The sequence below is a fragment of the Harmonia axyridis genome, chromosome 1, assembly GCF_914767665.1.
Source record: "Harmonia axyridis chromosome 1, icHarAxyr1.1, whole genome shotgun sequence".
Lineage (NCBI taxonomy): Eukaryota > Metazoa > Arthropoda > Insecta > Coleoptera > Coccinellidae > Harmonia > Harmonia axyridis.
In genome coordinates, this window is record NC_059501.1 from 83,036,996 (window position 1) to 83,055,475 (window position 18,480).

At 38.5% G+C, this 18,480-nt stretch overlaps 1 protein-coding gene across 4 annotated transcripts in view; it reads right to left on the reverse strand.

Annotated features, from left to right (window-relative positions):
• LOC123682409 (Down syndrome cell adhesion molecule-like protein Dscam2) overlaps nt 1–18,480 on the reverse strand; it is a 237,327-nt gene that overhangs the window by 24,651 nt on the left and 194,196 nt on the right. For all 4 annotated transcript variants that reach the window (XM_045621012.1, XM_045621027.1, XM_045621018.1 and 1 more), the window contains exons 11-15: nt 10,709–10,932; nt 9,241–9,448; nt 3,122–3,289; nt 2,650–2,906; nt 23–233 (exon numbers count right to left, since the gene is read on the reverse strand). In XM_045621012.1, the coding sequence (XP_045476968.1) occupies nt 23–233; nt 2,650–2,906; nt 3,122–3,289; nt 9,241–9,448; nt 10,709–10,932 (1,068 nt within the window). The remainder of the gene's footprint in view (nt 1–22; nt 234–2,649; nt 2,907–3,121; nt 3,290–9,240; nt 9,449–10,708; nt 10,933–18,480) is intronic.

Below are 18,480 nucleotides of genomic sequence, written 5' to 3' on the forward strand. Positions count from 1 at the left end.
CTCGAAATAAAGCACAACATACCATACCACTCTCCAACGGAATGATAGGTTATCTTGTAGCCTTGTATGACGCCGTTTCTGCCTTCTTCCAGGGGTGGCTCCCATGATATGTGTAGAGATTGAGCGCTGAGAATTGAACACTGGACATTCTCAGGTGGTAGGGATGGAGCATCTTCTAGGGTTCTGGCTGTTACTGGGTCGCTTGCTGGTCCAGATCCTCTGCTGTTGTACGCCTGGAACATTTGTAGAGGGTGTTTTTTTAGAGCTATATAACTTTAAATTGCAATAAAAAAACGATGGATTATTCGATTGACATGAATTTTATTTATGCGTAAGATAATCTTGTGGCATTACATTTTGAATATGATTTCTGGCATATGATCGCCACGGCTGGCTCGGATGTAGTCCAATCTGGACGTCCAATTTTCTATGACTTTTTCCAAAATTTGTGACCGTATATCGGCAATAACACGGCGAATGTTGTCTTCCACATGGTCAAGGGTTTGTGGCCATCATCGCTTTTGAAGAAGTACGGACCAATGATTCCACCAGCCCATAAAGCGCACCAAACAGTCAGTTTTTCTGGATGTAACGGTGTTTTGACATACACTTGAGGATTAGCTCCACTCCAAATGTGGCAGTTTTGTTTGTTGACGTAGCCATTCAACCAGAAGTTCGCTTCATCGCTAAACAAAATAAAATGGACGTAGTGCGCGATACGTATTCCGCACAAAACCATTATTTTCGAAATAAAATTGCACTATTTGTGAGCATTGCTCAAGCGTGAGTCTATTGATGATAAATTGCCAAACCAAACTGAGAATAAATCACTTGACAGCTGTTAAGTCGGTTGCCATCTTGAACAGTAATGCCAACTTAAAGTTATATACCTCGAAAAAAAACACCCGTTATAATCAATCAAATAAAAATCATAGGGACCAAAATCTGCATATTGCAGGAGCTACTGAAGCTGTTCGTGAAAATAGATCACATTAACAGTAGAGAAGAAACACCAATAGTCCTAACAACGCCCAACAATGATGGAGTAAGTATTTTTTTATTAGAAATTATTTTCCGAACAGAATGATTTTTTTTTTTAATTCACCCACTGACTAGTTATTGGTCGTTCAGTTAATTCAGAAATGTATTCATATGGATTGGAAAAATTCCTGTTAACGATTCATTTCCACTGAGCATACCAGAATGACATCTACATATCTGCACTAACGTTTTTTCGAATTGGATATTTCACAAATATTCTGCACGATAAAATCCATGGATGTTTCAGCCACTAATAGGCTGTTATTGAAGTATGGGCATGCAAAAATATTTGTGATTGATTACGTGATTATTTCCAGATAAACAGAAATTCAGTATAGGTATCAATTTCATATCTTGTTTGACTACTGGATTGGTATTACTCATGTGGAAGAGATTCCAAACTAAATTGATAGCTCTATGTAAAGTGATGCAAGGGTATAAAAATTCAACATCAAAGGTATTGAATTCTGGGAATTGCTTGTTGATTCCATAGGAATGTTGATGATTTTATGGAAATATTGGATAACGAAACAGTTTTGCCTGTGATTATAAATTTTTTGGTTTCAATAATAATTTCCGAAAATTCTATTGAACTATAGGGTGTTTTTTTTCGAGGTATATAACTTTAAGTTGGCATTACTGTTCAAGATGGCGACCGATTTAACAGCTGTCAAATGATTTATTCTGAGTTTGGTTTGGCAATTCATCATGAATAGACTCACGTCTAAACAACGCTTGCAAATAGTGCAATTTTATTTCTAAAATAATGGTTCTGTGCGGAATACGTATCGCGCACTACGTCCATTTTAGCGATGAAACGCACTTCTGGTTTAATGGCTACGTCAAAAAACAAAACTGCCGCATTTGGAGTGAAGCCAATCCTCAAGTGTATGTCGAAACACCGTTACATCCAGAAAAACTGACTGTTTGGTGCGCTTTATGGGCTGGTGGAATCATTGGTCCGTACGATGATGGCCAGAACGTTACAGTCAATGGTGATCGGTATAGAGCCATGATTTTTAACTTTTTCATTCCTGAATTGAACAACCATGATGTCCAGGAGCTGTGGTTCTAACAAGACGGCTCAACATGTCACAGAGCTCGTGCCACAATCGATTTATTGAAAGACACGTTTAGTGACCGCCTTATTTCACGTTTTGGACCTGTGAATTGGCCTCCAAGATCTTGTGATTTACCACCGCTAGACTACTTTCTGTGGGGCTATGTGAAGTCATTGGTCTATGCGGATAAGCCACAAACCCTTGACCATTTGGAAGACAATATTCGCCGTGTTATTGCAGATATATGGCCACCAATGTTGGAAAAAGTCATCAAAAATTGGACGTCCAGATTGGACTACATCCGATCCAGCCGTGGCGGTCATATGCCAGAAATCATATTTAAAATATAATACCATAAGATTATCTTGCGGATAAATGAAATTCATGTCAATCGAATAATCCATATGTTGTTTTATTGCAATTTAAAGTTCTATAGCTCTGAAAATAACACCCTTTATAAACGTGATACTCTTAAGAATAGGCACTATCATGTATCGATCGACCTAGTTGAACATCAATAGAAAAAACGGTGATATCAAAATCTTACCTGAACGATTATATTGTAGGTTGTAAATTTACTCAGTCCTTGCAAAGTAGCCTCGCCAGCGTAGTGTTGTCTCACTTCCACGCTCCTGAAGGTGTAGCTGTGGATACTGTTAGCATCTCCAGTACCCTCAGCAAACCCCACGTGATACCCGAGCAAGTTACCATTCCAAGTTTCTCTAGGAGGTGGTTCCCATGTGACCACAAGTTCAGTAGAGGTCTTCGCCTCAGCTCTTACATCCAAGGGTGCACCACTTGGCACTAGAAATCACGAAAGAACAATTGAGGTTTCTATTTTTGATAAAGGGAAATAACAGAGAATAAATACAAAACAACAATACAATACAATAAAGACTAATTATTTTTTTCCACAACTTTATATCCAGATTTGTTTAGTTTTGAGGCTGTAGACGTAGACTAATTTTGGATATGAAGATTGAGCTGAACTAAACAATATGAGAAAAAAATGTGCTTACCTTCTTCGAGCGTGTTCACCTGGACAGTTTGACTAGGATCGCTCAATCCCAGACGGTTTTCGGCAAGGATCCTGAGGTGATAGGCAGTGGCGGGTCGGAGGTTTGGTATGTTCGTTGTAGTTTGGGCCCCTGACACTGTTACTTTCATTGGCTGATTGGGCCATACCTCTAAAAGTATTTCGCGTTTTCATTAACTGCTAAAGAATTGATTGGTAGGATAAAATGTATTGAACAATTTCGTATTAAATGTATATCTCTGTGAGGATCTCAATATATTCCAAGTAATTATTGTCTGAAAACTGTGAAGCATTCTTTAACTATTCAGAATTTTTCTATTGCCTGGAAGTCGAATCTATATTCATAGTATAGGTCAACGGCTCTATAGAACACAAAAAGTTTCGAATACACAAATACATAGTTCTGTGATTCAAAAGATCAAACTGCACTCAATAAGTCCGGGGTCTTAAAATTCGACTTATTTCGTCAACATAGTCACTCTCAAGAGAGATACATGTACTCCAAAAATCCTTCAATTTTTCAATAAATTTTCTGTAGAAAGATGTAGGATTGCGAATATCGCATCAATCTACGTTAATTACTTTTCTATTAGAGAAAAATTCCCTTCACTTTTTGGCCTTTGTTGTCGATGGAGAGAGTTTGAATAGTACTCATCAAGCCATTGTTTCACATAGTATTTTTTGTCTCATTAAAAAACAGTGTTTCATCAATAAACCAAACTCAGTTTCATGTAGCGTCATTAGAAACTTCAATGCCTGGATCTAGACTTAACTATAATATATAATAATAAAATATAATTTTAATGCGCATTCTTCGACGTTTGGTACTAATATTTGGGACTGAGAAAAACATTAGTATGGTATTGGCGGTACTGTCTTTGTGCTAGGTCTGAAGTTTATTGAGTGACGTATCGTTGTGTCCCTTAAATTAATCAGTGAAATTCATATGATTGATAATAAAAGAGTACGCAGAAGCTTCAGTACTCTTCAGGATTTTGTATGAGATGATTATCAGACGATTGCAGCGATTCAGAGAGACAGGTATGAATGTCCGAAGACCAGGTCAGGGTAGACCACGGGTAACAGCTGCCATTCAAGAACGTTACTTGAGAATTTCTTCGTTGAGACAACAGTTTGCAACTGCTCGCCTCCTTCAAAATCAGCTTGAGCAAACTCATGGGATGCAAATTAGCACTCAGACAATAGGAAATCGCCTCAGAGAATATGATTTAAGGCCTCGTGTCGCGGCAAGAGGCCCAGCTCTTACCCCAGCCCATCGAAGGGCGCGTTTGGATTTTGCGAGAGAGCACATCCATTGGGAAGAGGCTGATTGAGGAGGTTACGTTTCACTGCGACTTAATGGTCTATTGTGCCCCCAAATCAGAGCTATTCTCTCCATAACGTGATCTACAGCTCGCCTTCCAGTTCCAGAGTTCTGATGAACTCCAATATCTAGGCTTCAAGGAGGCTAATTTATCACTTCTATAAGTTTTTTGTCCAAGGCAGGTTTTGCATTGGCTAGCGATGGCGAGGCATTCCGTCAGCAGGTGATCCGGAGTTTTTTTCTCCTCCCCATAGAATCTGCACTCGTCATTTTCTGTTAGACCCATTCTCATGAGGTGTTTTCTAAGGTAGTAATTCCCTGTGAGGAATTTGTGAGGAGGTGTAGCATATTCTTACTAAGATCCAGATAGTTTTTGGATCATGTAGAGTCAAAGTTTCGAACAAACTTTTTGGAGTGATCCAGACCAGGAAGATTCCGCAAGAGTTTTTCTCTTTGGTTACCTCCTTTTCCTGGAATTCTTTCTTGTAGGTGCATTTGTCTACACCACAGAAAGGTTCCGGGCCGATGAAAGGAGTTTGTGCTCCTTTTCTGGCAAGTGTGTTGGCCTCCTCATTCCCTCTGTTCCCCAGTGACCCAGGCTAAAACGACCCTATTATTCTTACCCATTTAATTCAGTTTTCTTTGGCACTCCAATACTATTTTAGAATCGATGGTATGTGAGCTCAGTGCTTTAATTGCAGACTAACTATCGGAATGTATTGCTATGTTACATTTCCGATAGTTTCTTGCTATGTTGATTTCTACACATCTTTCTATTGCAAGTATCTCTGCCTAGAAGACACTTAGACAGTGGCCTAGCGATATTGAGCATTTGGTACCAGCCCCGAATACTCCAGCGCCAGTCCCCCCCGTGGTTTTGGAACCATCTGTATACCATTTGAGTATTTTTCTTAAGAACTGGGATTGTGGACTCCTTTTCCCTGTGAACTGATATAATATAATATGATTAATCGAATGAATTATCAACACAATTATGCTTGAGGTGAATAATGAAGACGCATAAGCCTCCTTATCCATATGCAAACCACCTGGACCATAGTTCTACCTCCACCCCACACGTAATTAATATTTCGCGACCTTCAATCGCCTTTTCCCTTCCTCCTTCTACCCATAACTCAGCGAACAACAGATACGATTTCCACTCCGAAACTATATATATCCCGGAATAATACATGAATAATTCGACTATTTATAACGAAAAACGTATCCAGACCCGATATTTATGTCCCAGATTTCATCCTATCCCCCCCTCACCTCCCCTGCGTACATAATTCCATTTGGAGTTATTGGACGTAACGTTCGTACTGATCCGGGGATCCCGGATCAGACGACGGCATGTGGCAGGTCCTGCGAGCCGTTTTTGAAAGAGGAATATTTCACGGCCAGATCCTGGCCTAATCCTCACGTCGGGATGTTGAAGGTCTTAAAGGGACTTGATGCAGGTGAAAAAAGAACGGATGCGCTATCTGGAGGCGATTAGAGGATTCGTTTGTTGGGAAATATGTATGGCGGAGTTGTCGAGAGTGTGAGTTGTTGCTACGATGCAGCTGCGAATAAATTGTGCCGATGTGGGTGGGGAGGCGTTTCCTGGGTGATGAGTATAGGTAGAGTTGGTGGTGGGATGAAATATGATATAACCACTGGGAAAATTAGAGGAAGTTTGTAGTTCTATTTTTCCTTAACCCTTCGTCTACGAGATGATAAAAAAAATTAGAATCGAAAAAACGAGACTAAATATGAAAGAAGATTGGGAAAGGTAGTCCACAATCCCAGTTCTCAAAAATTATACCATCAAATGGTACACAGATGGTCCAAAACAACGACGGGGACTGGCGCTGGAGTATTCAGGACTGGTACCAAATGCTCAATATCGCTAGGCCTCTGTCTGAGTGTTTTTCAGGCAGAGATACTTGCAATAGAAAGATGTGTAGAAATCAACATAGCAAGAAACTATCGGAAATGTGCCCTACTGATACATTCCGATAGTCAGGCTGCAATTAAAGCATTGAGCTCACATACCATCGATTCTAAGATGGTATTGGAGTGCCGAAGAAAACTTAATTAAATGGGTAAAAATAACAGGGTCTTTTTAGTCTGGGTTCCCGGCCATTCGGGAAACAGAGGCAATGAGGAAGCCAACACACTTTCCAGAAAAGGACACAAACTCCTTTCATCGGTACGAAACCTTTCTGTGGCGTAGACAACTGTATCTACAAGAAAGAGTTTCATGAGAAGGAAGTAACCGAGAGAGAAATACTCTGGCGGAATCTTCCTGGTTTGAATCACTCCAAAAAGTTTAATCGAAACTTTGACTCTACAAGATTCAAGAAGTATCTGGATCTTAGTAAGAATATGCTACACCTCCTCACTGAATTCCTCACAGGGCATTGCCGCCTTAGGAAACACCTCATGAGAATGGGTCTAGCAGAAAATGACGAGTGTAGATTCTGTGGGGAGGGGGAAGAAACTCCGGATCACATGGTGACGGAATGCCTCGCCATAACTAGTCAACGCAAAATCTGCTTTGGACAAGAAACTTGTAGAAGTGATGAATTAGCCTACTTGATGCCATCCCAGATATTGGAGTTCATTAGGACTCTGGAACTGGAAGGCGAGCTGTAGATCACCTTAGTCCTTCGTCCAGTTTTAGCAATTATTTGCTTGCATTGTGGTTTGATACCTTAGGAACATAACTGTTCAGATGCCGTTCTTCGTTTACTTCTTTTTTTTTTGTCATTCATTTATTTATTGATTCTCTTACAAACAACATCTCGACAGTAATTACATGTGAAGTTAGAACAACAGAAAAAAGAGAAAGAAAAAAAATAGAGAAGAAAATAAAAAAAAAGCAAAAACGCATCACTATAAATGATCAGAAATATACAGGGGCGAACAAAAAGAATGTAAAGTGCGCTTGAATTCAAAACTCCCTGTGAGGTGAATATTTGAAAGCAGTGAATGTCTACGAGCGCTCAGATGTTGCCTCATATTTTCTAAACATTTCCTCTGTTCTTCAATTACGATATCTTAATTTTGTGAGAAACTACAGCCCATTATATGGTACCCTTGTTGATCCAGAAGTTTATGTTTGAAATCGCAAAGCTCTCAGAGTTGATTTCAATCGATACACTGAATCAAAAGTGTACATAAATTCCACGAAAAATTTGATTGTATTTATTGTTTTCAGTGTATCAAGAACAAATTTCCATTGAACCAATGAAATGGGTATTATTTAAAAGTTCGGTTCATTATTGGATCGGTTGTTCGAAGCGATTATTCTCCAAATCTAGCCCTTAGAGACTACTGGCTTTTTGCAGACCTTAAGAATGCTTTAGGGAAATGAATTTGGCTTTAATATAGAAGTGATTACCGAGGTTGAAGCCAAATGCAAAGTGGAGTCTTCCAACATAAATGGTATTAAAAAAAATGAGAAGCGTTGGAGTATATTGATCAGTCTTGGAGGTAACTATAATGATGAATAAAGTCGAGTTTTTGAGAAAATATCTCTTTTCACTGGTAAGTCGTGGGAGTTATTGGAAGAAGTATTTATTAGTGAAGCAATTATAATCATGAATTTTGATAAATGAATTGAAATTTAATGAACGAATGAATAATACTACCTATATTATTCAACGAGCGGTAATTACCGCAAGTTGAATACTATACTTCATCTACGACTATAACAATACATATTAAGACACAAGCACAGAGAAAACGTTATTGACAAACCTTAACCTATAATAATAGTATACAAATTCTAGTTATACAATCACTGATTTTGTTTATTAATAAAATTGACTGTAAAGTTTGAACAACCAGTAAGAGTTTTTGTCTTTTTAGCAACATGTTTCTCTGATTGACGTTTAAGAAACGCACGTAATTTTAAAGAATATTCTATATTGATTCCATTATTTATGTTGAATATGCTTCTTAGCATGGAGCATAGAGACGATGCTTTGTATTCTGTGCTTAGTTCACTAAAATATGCCAAAATAACATTATCTGTAAACGTCGACTTACTTTACTGCTACAATAATTTCGGAAATGTAAACACTTTTATATCTTTTTGGGATTTTTCGGGCAAGAAATTCTGTATGATAACATTAGCTGCTTCCTTCTTTTCTGGAGTTGTATGTAATTAAAAATTCATCTTCACACTCTGAATCACCTTTTTCAGCAAAACATTCATAATTTGTAATGAACCTAATTTGAAAACGTCAAAATGATTGAAGTGACATTCCTCCTCTCAATAACAATAATGGAATGTTCCTTTTCGGCCAATCGAATAGAAGTGTAGGAACACAGAGCCATCTTTTCCAATTTATTATAGTGAGTTATTATAACTCACGCTGTTTGTTAATAGATACTATTGATCGATGAAAAGCAGTTTAATAATGAATATATAATTCAATAGGAGTAGATAAAATACATAACTCCAATAATTTGCGACTGAATATTGAATCAATAATATGTTATTGTATGAATAAAAAGGTGAATTATTGAATGAACTACTGAATAACAGAGGGAACGAATAAGTCACTGCATCTTCTTTTTCGTTTCACGTTAGGAAAATGTCCTGTTATTTTCCGAGTTTCATGAATACATAAACTCAATGAATGAATGCAGGATTCAATAAACACAACATTACATATTAACACCAATCTCAAGACCCATCCAACCATGCGACAATCGACCAGCGACCTCTATCAACTCCCAGCGCAATCTGAACTGATAAATATTCTAATGAGTTATCTCACCTGACCCCGGCTTATACTGGACGATGTAGTTGGTGATGGGACTGTTCCCGGCATAAGGCTGCGTCCAGGATATCCCGATGGATCTAGACAATTGCTCGGTGACCCTGACGTTCCTAGGTGCCTCAGGGATCTCCTGCACGATGAGCTGGATGTTCATATCGTCGCTGCCGTAGGAATTGCTGGCCGAGCAGGTAAATATGCCGGTGTCCTGGAGGAGTTGAATTGTTAGGTTAGGTGATAAATTGCATGATCGTTCAATATTTCAATAATAACGAGAATAAGTCTTCTTCTATTTGGTCAAACTTTTCCTCAAAAAAAAAAGGATTATCAGGCGCCTGAATTTATTAAAAATGGTTATTGGTTGATTTCTGATGTTATTTGCGTTTTTTACAATCTTTTATTAAAAAAACTGATCACAACACTTTAGTTGACGCCGGTTCGCAACTGACAAGGCTATTCTTTATTGATCGCTAAGGTCTTTAAATTGTTTAGGGGTATTTATGGTGTTTACTTATGAGGTATATGATTAGGCTGAAATTTTAACTGTCTACATGTTATCTCAATCATTTGAGATTTGCGGACGACATAGTACAGATAAGCACAGAAATCCATGTATTGAAATCGATACTACACGACCTGAATGAAAAGTCAAAGGAAATAGGACTAAAGATGAATCTTGACAAAACGAAGAAAATGAGCCATAGTCAGGAAGATATCACTATAGAAAACATAAGCATAGAGAAGGTGGAACAATATGTATATTTGGAGAATATGATTAAAAATGGAGAAGAAAATCAAATATTGAAAATTGGGAGAAAAATACGCTTAGCATGGGCAGCCTTCGGCAAACTGAGTTTCATCTTTAAGAACAAAAATATTCCTCTACACTTAAAACGCAAAACCTACGACAGCTGTATATTACCAGTGGCAACATATGGTCTAGAAACTATGGCAATAACGAAAAAAGTGGCAGAACAGAAAGTAACTCAAAGGGCCATGGAAAGGATTATGCTGGGTATAAGCTTGGGGGACAGAATTCCGAACACCGAAATACGAAAAAAGACCAGGGTAACTGACGTCATGAGTAGAATAGCGAAACTTAAGTGGCAGTGGGTGGCACATGTTACAAGGCAGAGTGTGGATAGATGGCCACACAAAGTGACGTTTTGGAGACCTCGAGAGACAAAAAGAAGTATAGGAAGACCGAGAAAAAGATGGATAGACGACATAGTCGATGTAGCCGGCAAGCAATGGATGAGAACAGCAAAAGACAGAGAAGCATAGAAGAAACTGGAAGAGGCCTATGTCCGACACTGGATGAAAGAGGGATGAAGAAGAAGAGAGAAGAAGACATGTTTTACACATATAATGATTTATTTTCATTATTCGTTTCAGTTTCACATTATAATTGTGCATTTGCCTGAGCTCAACAATTTGTAGTTGTTGACGTAATACGATGTTCACTGACCTGTCTGATGGTCCTTTCAATTCCAAGCTCCGAAACCATTCCCTCTGCCAACGTCTGTTCCCTTATGTTATACCTCGGGTCTCCAGCATCTTTGGTCATGCGCTGACCTCCCATCTTCCAAGAAATCTCCATTGGAACGTCGCCAAGAGCAGAACACTGAAGATGCGCTTGTTCTCCCTTGACGACCTGCACTTGTTTGGATTTTTGTTGAAAATGAGCGGGCGCTGAAAAAATGCATAGTTAACCGATAACAATTACTTTAAATTGTCCATCTAGTGTTTGTTTTTATTATCCGATACAATGTTTTGATCCGTTCGGATTTAGTTTTGTAAAGTATTCATCATCAAGCCAAGAAGCAGTTTCTTAGTGGACAACATTTAAAGATCACAGTGTTCAGTAACTTCAGAAATATATTATAATTTTCAATTACCTTCCACATTAACTGACTATAGTAAATCATCAATATCACATTGATGTTGTCAACTGATAAATAAACTGCAATAACATGCTGAAGATCGTCAATCAGATTTGTTTAGCGTTATCATCATAATTAAGCAAACTGATAAGGTTCATTTTTTACGCGTAGTTGCATATTATGTCAGAATTGCGATTGTTTCGTTGCTTCTGTGGCACATAACACCGTCTTGTTGAAAATAAACGTCGTCAAAATCAATTTTTCAACTTCCGCCATTAAAAACTGATTAATCATAGCTTCGTAGGGCAATCCATATCCACTGACCTTAACAGTTGCACTAGCCTTTTTTTGAATTGAGAAAGGTTCGATCAGACCACCAGCAGCCCAAACAGTGTCACGTTCAGGATGAATAGGCTTTTTGACAGTCATTCTTGGATTTTTCAAGTTCCAAATGCAATAATTTTGCCCATTAACGTAGCCTCCGAGGTGAAAATGTGCGTCATCACTGAATCATTTCGATGAATTTCAAGGTCACAATCATCGAAGATATGACGTTGCTGGTTGCTGGCTTGAGTTCTTGGGTTAATTAAAATCTAAAAATCCTAAGCAAAATACGGTGTAATAAAGAATGACAAATTGCCAAGATCGACAAAAATCGATTACCCTGGGATTTTATGAAATCTTCGGGCTACAGCAGCAATATTCTCAGTTGTTTTTGAGCTGTTCACGCGGTTCCATAGGTGGCACCAAGGCGGTTCTGGAGATACCCCATCTATTGGGTCATACTCTCTTCGTAGCCGAGATACAGGGTGTTTTATTAATGTTGCCCGTTTCTTTCTGAGGCCATATCGAATGAACCACCCGGTATATTTTCTTCATATTTGGCAAATATGTTCCTAATTGAGAGCCCAAACGTTTCATGCAATAACCGCCTTGAAAATCCAGGTCCGGGTTAACAAAAAATTATGAATCGTTTGAATCCTCGAAACAACACCCTGTACATCGAAATTTTGAAAATCTGTTTCAATATTCGGAAACACCACTAAAAACTTACTGCACACATTTTCAACGTAAAAGTGAAGTTTTTAAGAACTTGGATAACTGAAAGTGGTTTGAAGTGACTTGTAACGATGAATTATCAAAAATATTGAATCCATAAATATTTCAAGATAACTTTGTAATTGTAAAAAATAAACCAATGTGAAAATGAATTACAAAATAATCTTGAAATAATTATGGATTCGATGTTTTTGATAATTCATTGTTAAAAGTCACTTCAAACCACTTTCAGGTATCCAAGTTCTTAAAAACTTCACTTTTACGTTGAAAATTTGTACAGTAAAACTGTCTGCGCGAAAATTTGAAGTACAAGTCTCAGGTAAGTTTTCAGTGGTGTTTCCGAATATTGAAACAGATTTTCAAAATTCCGATGTACAGGGTGTTGTTTCGAGGATTCAAACGATTCATAATTTTTTGTTGACCCGGACCTGGATTTTCAAGGCGGTTATTGCATGATAAGTTTGGGTTCTCAATTTGGAACATATTTGCCAAATATGAAGAAAATATACCAGGTGGTTCAGTTCGATATGGCCTCAGAAAGAAACAGCCAAAATTCATAAAACACCCAGTATCTCGGCTTCGAAGACAGTAAGACCCAATAAATGGGGTTTCTCCAGAACCGCCTTGGTGCCACCTATGCACCTGTGAAGTATTTCCGTTTCCCAATGAAACACCATGTATCACTTACTTGCCCACACAGCTCAAATTTTTCCACCAGTTCCACTATTGCCGGCCGAGAAGGTGCTTCTCGTCTACCCAAAAGTGCTTCAATATTGCAAACGGTGATTGTAAAATTTTCAACATTTTATCTTGAATTTCAGTAGGTTATTGACGCGTGTATTTTAATATTTTTAATAATGACGTAGTGCTACTTGACAAATGTCAAAAGATGACAGCTTAGTACACAGATTGCGGTCTATTGAAAACAAAACTTCTTATTGGAAAACGCTTCACAACAGCCAGTTCTGGAAAGATCAAACTGAAAGTCTCTGAAAGTAAAATAAAAGAAACGATAGTAACCGACTCTACTTGGAGATATTCATGCTTCAACGCCTCCAGTCCCTACCAACGTTATACAGTGAAAACTTCTATTATCCATTAAACCTTCTCAGAGCCAAGCAGCTCTTTCAACCTCCTTCCATCCAAAGCCCTGAGTTATGTCAATAGAGGAGGCAATCAAATTAGCCTTGGACATCAGGCGACTTTATCCGTTCCATAAAATATTCCCCACTCGTTCCAAGCGTTACCCCCACTATTTTTACAGCACCCGATGCTGCACCGTTCGCCTGTCATTAATAATTCTTGCCTTTGAAAGCATCGAACACGGTTTCTCTCTCCGGTATTTTAATATCCTTTGGAAGGACTGCAGATGCTCCGCCAGGATACGGGGTGTCTGCGTCCGAAGCGGGCAGGCAGCGATCCAAGGCCTTCCCGATGAATATATGTCATAACCGTCCTAATACGACAAGGTAATTACATTAATAGCCTCCCTTGTATCCTGGCGCTGTTCACGCTGGAGTGGAACCGAAGTAGGCTGATTCGGTTCGGGGGTTTTGCCCGATATATACGAGCTACGAGGCAGTGTGCCTAATGAATGGGACGGATCTCTTCGATATGCTGTTAATGGAGGATGTTGCTAGTTTGAGTTTTGACAGGAATTTGGGTAGTATACTATGTTAGGGTATTGGAGATGTCTGGAAGTCTATTATTTGATGTCAAGGGTTTTCGTTTTAGTCGGGAACGTTTCGTCGTACAGGGTGTCCCAATGAAATGGGACCAACTCCGATATTTCTCAAAAAGGATATTCTAATAATAAGAGTAAGAGAGCTTGTTAAAGAGTTACATAGAACTGAGATGTCAAATTCTGGCGTCTCGTCTCGTCATGGATCTCTTTTCTCTTTTCTTCCTTAAAGTGGCGCTATACAAAGAATCGACCAATCAACGGCATAATTTTAAAATTTCTATTCGTTCTGTCAAAAGTAGTTTATTATTGATTTAACCTCGAAACAGCATTGACAGGAAGATGACGTGAGCGATGCCATGAGAAACGATGTGGAAATCAAGAAAAAAAGGACCAGTACTATCAAAAACAAGGAGGCTGGTCTCTTCAAAAGTTGCCACTTGATCTTAAGGTTTTTCAAGAGTAAGTGAGCACACCAGTGTTTTAGGAATCTCACATAGAACAAACACCAACAAATGAGAGGTTTCATTTTGAATAGCCTGCTATCTCAACAGCTGTCACTTTTGAAAGAATAATCTTCAACAACGAATTCAAATTAAATTCACTACAAAATTTGTGAAGAATTTTGCAGTCGATATAGGGAATTAGGCATTCCACACACAAAATGACCGTATTTTACTAAATATTGTATCTTAACGCTTTTAACTTCAGTTAATATAAGAACCCAAGTTGGTCGATCACAAGTAACGTCGTATTTTGGCTGATTGGATCCTTGAAATGCATCAAAATGATCCGAATTCCCATCGAAAAATCAACTTCAGTGATGAGGTACATTTTTACTTCGGAGGCTACGTATATAAGCATAAAGAATCATAGCTCGGTAGAACTATGCTCCTTTTTGGTTTGGTATTCACGGCTTGGCTGAATATTCAAGGTACTTGACTTAATATTCGAGCTACTTGGCTTGAGCTTGACTTGAAATCAACTCAAGTTCAAGTCAAGTAGTAGATTGTCAATGTTAAGTCAAGTACTTAATAAATAAATACATGACTTGACATTGAGAAACTACTACTTGACTTGAAGTAGCTTGAATATCAAGCCAAGCCGTGAACCGCTATAAATGGTCAGAATTAAAGAATATCTTTAATAATCTTTAAAAGTCTTGAGATGTTATAAAAGTCGTCTAAAACAATAGTTTCAGACGACTTTTATAACATCTCAAGACTTCTTTCTTTGGGGCCACGTAAAAGGTCAGATTTATGTTATTTTGGAGAAACACTCCGGGTCTTGCTCAAGCAAAGAATTTTGTGGTGCTTGTGGTAGCTTCTGAAGCTACCACGAGCTGAGCTTTGGGTAATGGTGGGACTGTTGATAGGACACCGTCGGTGCAAAAACCTTCTGTACTGCATGGGTAAGTAAGCAGATGAGATCTGCAGACTGCTGTGGAAAAGGAGCTGGAAACAGCAGAACACTTAGTGTGCAAATGTCTGGGGCTGAATGGCCTAAAATCCACTCACATGGCTAACTCAGTTCTGGATACTCACGAAGTAATAGCCTAGGCTCCAAAAGATGTCGTCGATTTCGTATCGACGGCCTCCCTGGGTTTGTATGAATAGGTAGGGTTAAGAACGAAAGATCAAAATGATCGCAGTTTCCGGAAGACTAACAGAGCCGCAACGACCCCCATTCAGTGAATAATAATAACAATAAGATCTATCTGAATCCTCCACAATCGATTCAAGATCTCAAATATGGAATACGTGAAGTTATCGTGGACATACAGCATCAAATGTGCAAAATGGTCATGGAAAATTTCATGTTATTGATATAGTGCTGCAACCCGCAAACTCAGATACCTAAGTACTTTATTAGCATGGTAGAAGAACAATTTCTCTTTATATTAGTTCCTAATTGAAAATAAAACTCTACACGGTGACTAGGGCAATACCTTTAAAATGTTCGAATTTCACATTATACAAAATGTATACCCAGAGAATTCAACCTAAATGAAAAAAAAACTGTCTTTCACGAACAATCCCTCCACAGTTTAATTATCGAAAACACTAAACTAATAAAAACGCTCCGTTCTCCTAATGAAAGCTTTTCCTAAGAAAAATCCTCGCAGAAAATTCCATTGTTTCATATTTCTCCGGACCCATTTACTAAAATCCGGAAGTTAACGTAACAGCGTCTCTCTCTCCCCCCTCCTGCTCCCCTCCAACGCCACCAATCGTCCGTCAATCCCTCCAATTCCAGGAACGGAACATAACATCTTCTCCAGATTGAATCCGGAAACTTTTTATTTCTTATTAATTCACCTGCATCGCTTCCATCTCAGCACCAGGTCTTCTCCCCCACTTACTTTATATTCATAGCCGGAATAAAACCTCCTCTTCCTCCTGCTCCCGGCGTGGGAGGCGTGGAGGCCGTCTGCTTCACTGGCTCGGTTCGAGGACGATGCACCTAGCGTCAGCGGCGGCACGTTAGAGGAGGCTGAGCACGTAACGCCAAAATTGCATAAAATTCTGCTATACATATGTTACATGTCTGAAGAATATTAGGCAATGGACAGGGATGACAGCAATTCAAATATTCAGAGCAGCTGCTAGTAAAGTCATGTGGATCAACGTGATTGCCAACATATACAGGGGATAAGCACCATAAGGAGAAGAATATATTACAGGTGAACGAGATGACGAGATCAATTAGCTAGCCTGTTGAGATATTGTCAAACGATAAACCCAAAATAACGATAGGAGAAATTCAGGAAATAACAGAAAACTGAAAAACAGAAAGACTCTGGAGAAATACCAAGACTTCATATATACCGAAGCAGAAAACTGCTGAATTTGAAACATCTTGAAGACATCAAAGCGTAATATTGTTCGATCATCTACCTGATTCGATGAAACTATAAAGTTATCCAGTTTTTCTAGAAAAATAAAATCTTTACTGGTGGCTTAATATTATTATAGTGCTAATGAATATTTTTATGTTCATTATAATGTTTTTCTATCTGAATAAATTAATGAATATTATTTCTTTCATTATGTTCGATAACTTGTTGCCAACGAGGAAGCAACCTCATAATGTCCATCTCGTAAGAGCCCTTGACTATATTGGCAAAAATCTCGTCTAAGTAATTTTGAAAGGCCTTCATCTAGTCCAAATTTCTACCCCCAAGCGTGTTGGCCATAGGCAGGAACAGGAGGTAGTCATTTGATGCCAGGTTTGGACTATAGAGTAGATGCAAAAGAACTATCTTATGTCCTGAAACTGCTGGCGAGTCATCAAAGATTTGTGCTGTCTTGGGTTACCTCATAAAAAACGATGCCTCTCCTAATCATCAATGCTGGCTGCTTTTGTTTTATCGCTAGCTTCAGATGGTTTGGTTGGCCACAGTAGAAGGCAGAATTGAGCGTTTGACCATAAGGGAGTAGCTCAGAGTAAAGTATTCCTTGCCAAACATACAGCAACGTCTTCTTGGACATCGATTTTGGTTTGGTGATGGGCTGGTCAGCTTCAATGGCTTCCGACCACTGTCTTTGTCGCTTGATATTTCCAGTCACCATCCGCTTCAGAATCGGTCTAATTCAGCAGATTTGCAGATGATAATTCGGTCTATGAGTTTTTTTTTGCGTCAGAATGTATGGCACCCAAACAACCAATCTCCTGCAAATGGTTCAATTGCTTTTATGATAGATGTTCAACCTCTAGGTGATGATTTTTTGATATTATCAGGTGATGTCGAGTCCTGTATCAGGGCTGGAATGATTACGGTTTTGTCTGTTGATAGATGGTGTAATGAAAGTGGTCTTATTCTAAATCATGGCAAGACTCAAGGTATTTTCTTTCATGACAGCCAGACGGTGAAGAACTATCCTCCTTTTTTGTGTCATGGTAACGGTCAAATTAAATTGAAATATTCTGTTAATTTTCTGGGAGTTGCTCTAGATAAACACCTGCGGTGGGATCATCAGGTGTCTAAGTTGGGTAAGTCTTTCAAGTCTTCGGCGAACTTGATTTTCATGATCAGGGATCAGGCTGTGGTGAGAGCTATCTACTTTGCTAGTTTCTAGTCTGTGCTAGCATATGGAATTATTTTTTGGGGCAGTTCGTCTGGTGCTGATGAAATTTTTCTCATCCAGAAAAGAGTGATGAGAATAATGAATAGGTTGGGCTTTCGTGAGCCCTGTCGCGGAGTTTTTAGATCCAATGGAATCCAAATCGTCTTTGGGCTTTACATTTATCGCCTATTTATCTTCCTTAAGTTACGGAAAAACTATTTTTTGCCATATGCCAATAAAAATAATACTCGGCAAGTTTATCCTTTCCTTCTTTCTATTCACAGTACTACTAGGTTTGAAAGGGGACCACTTTATATGGCCATGCGTTTATTTAATTTGCTTCCTAAGCAATTACAGGTTGTTGAAGATATAACCTAGTTTACAAGGCGCATTTACAATTTTATTTTGGATTGTGAACCTTCTTCAGTTGATGAGTTCATTTCATTTTGTAGGAAATAAGCTCTTTTATGACTTGTCTTTATTTTATTCGTTTGCATTGATTTTGATGTTGTAAATAATTTTTGAGATTAATTAATATTATTGTACTTCT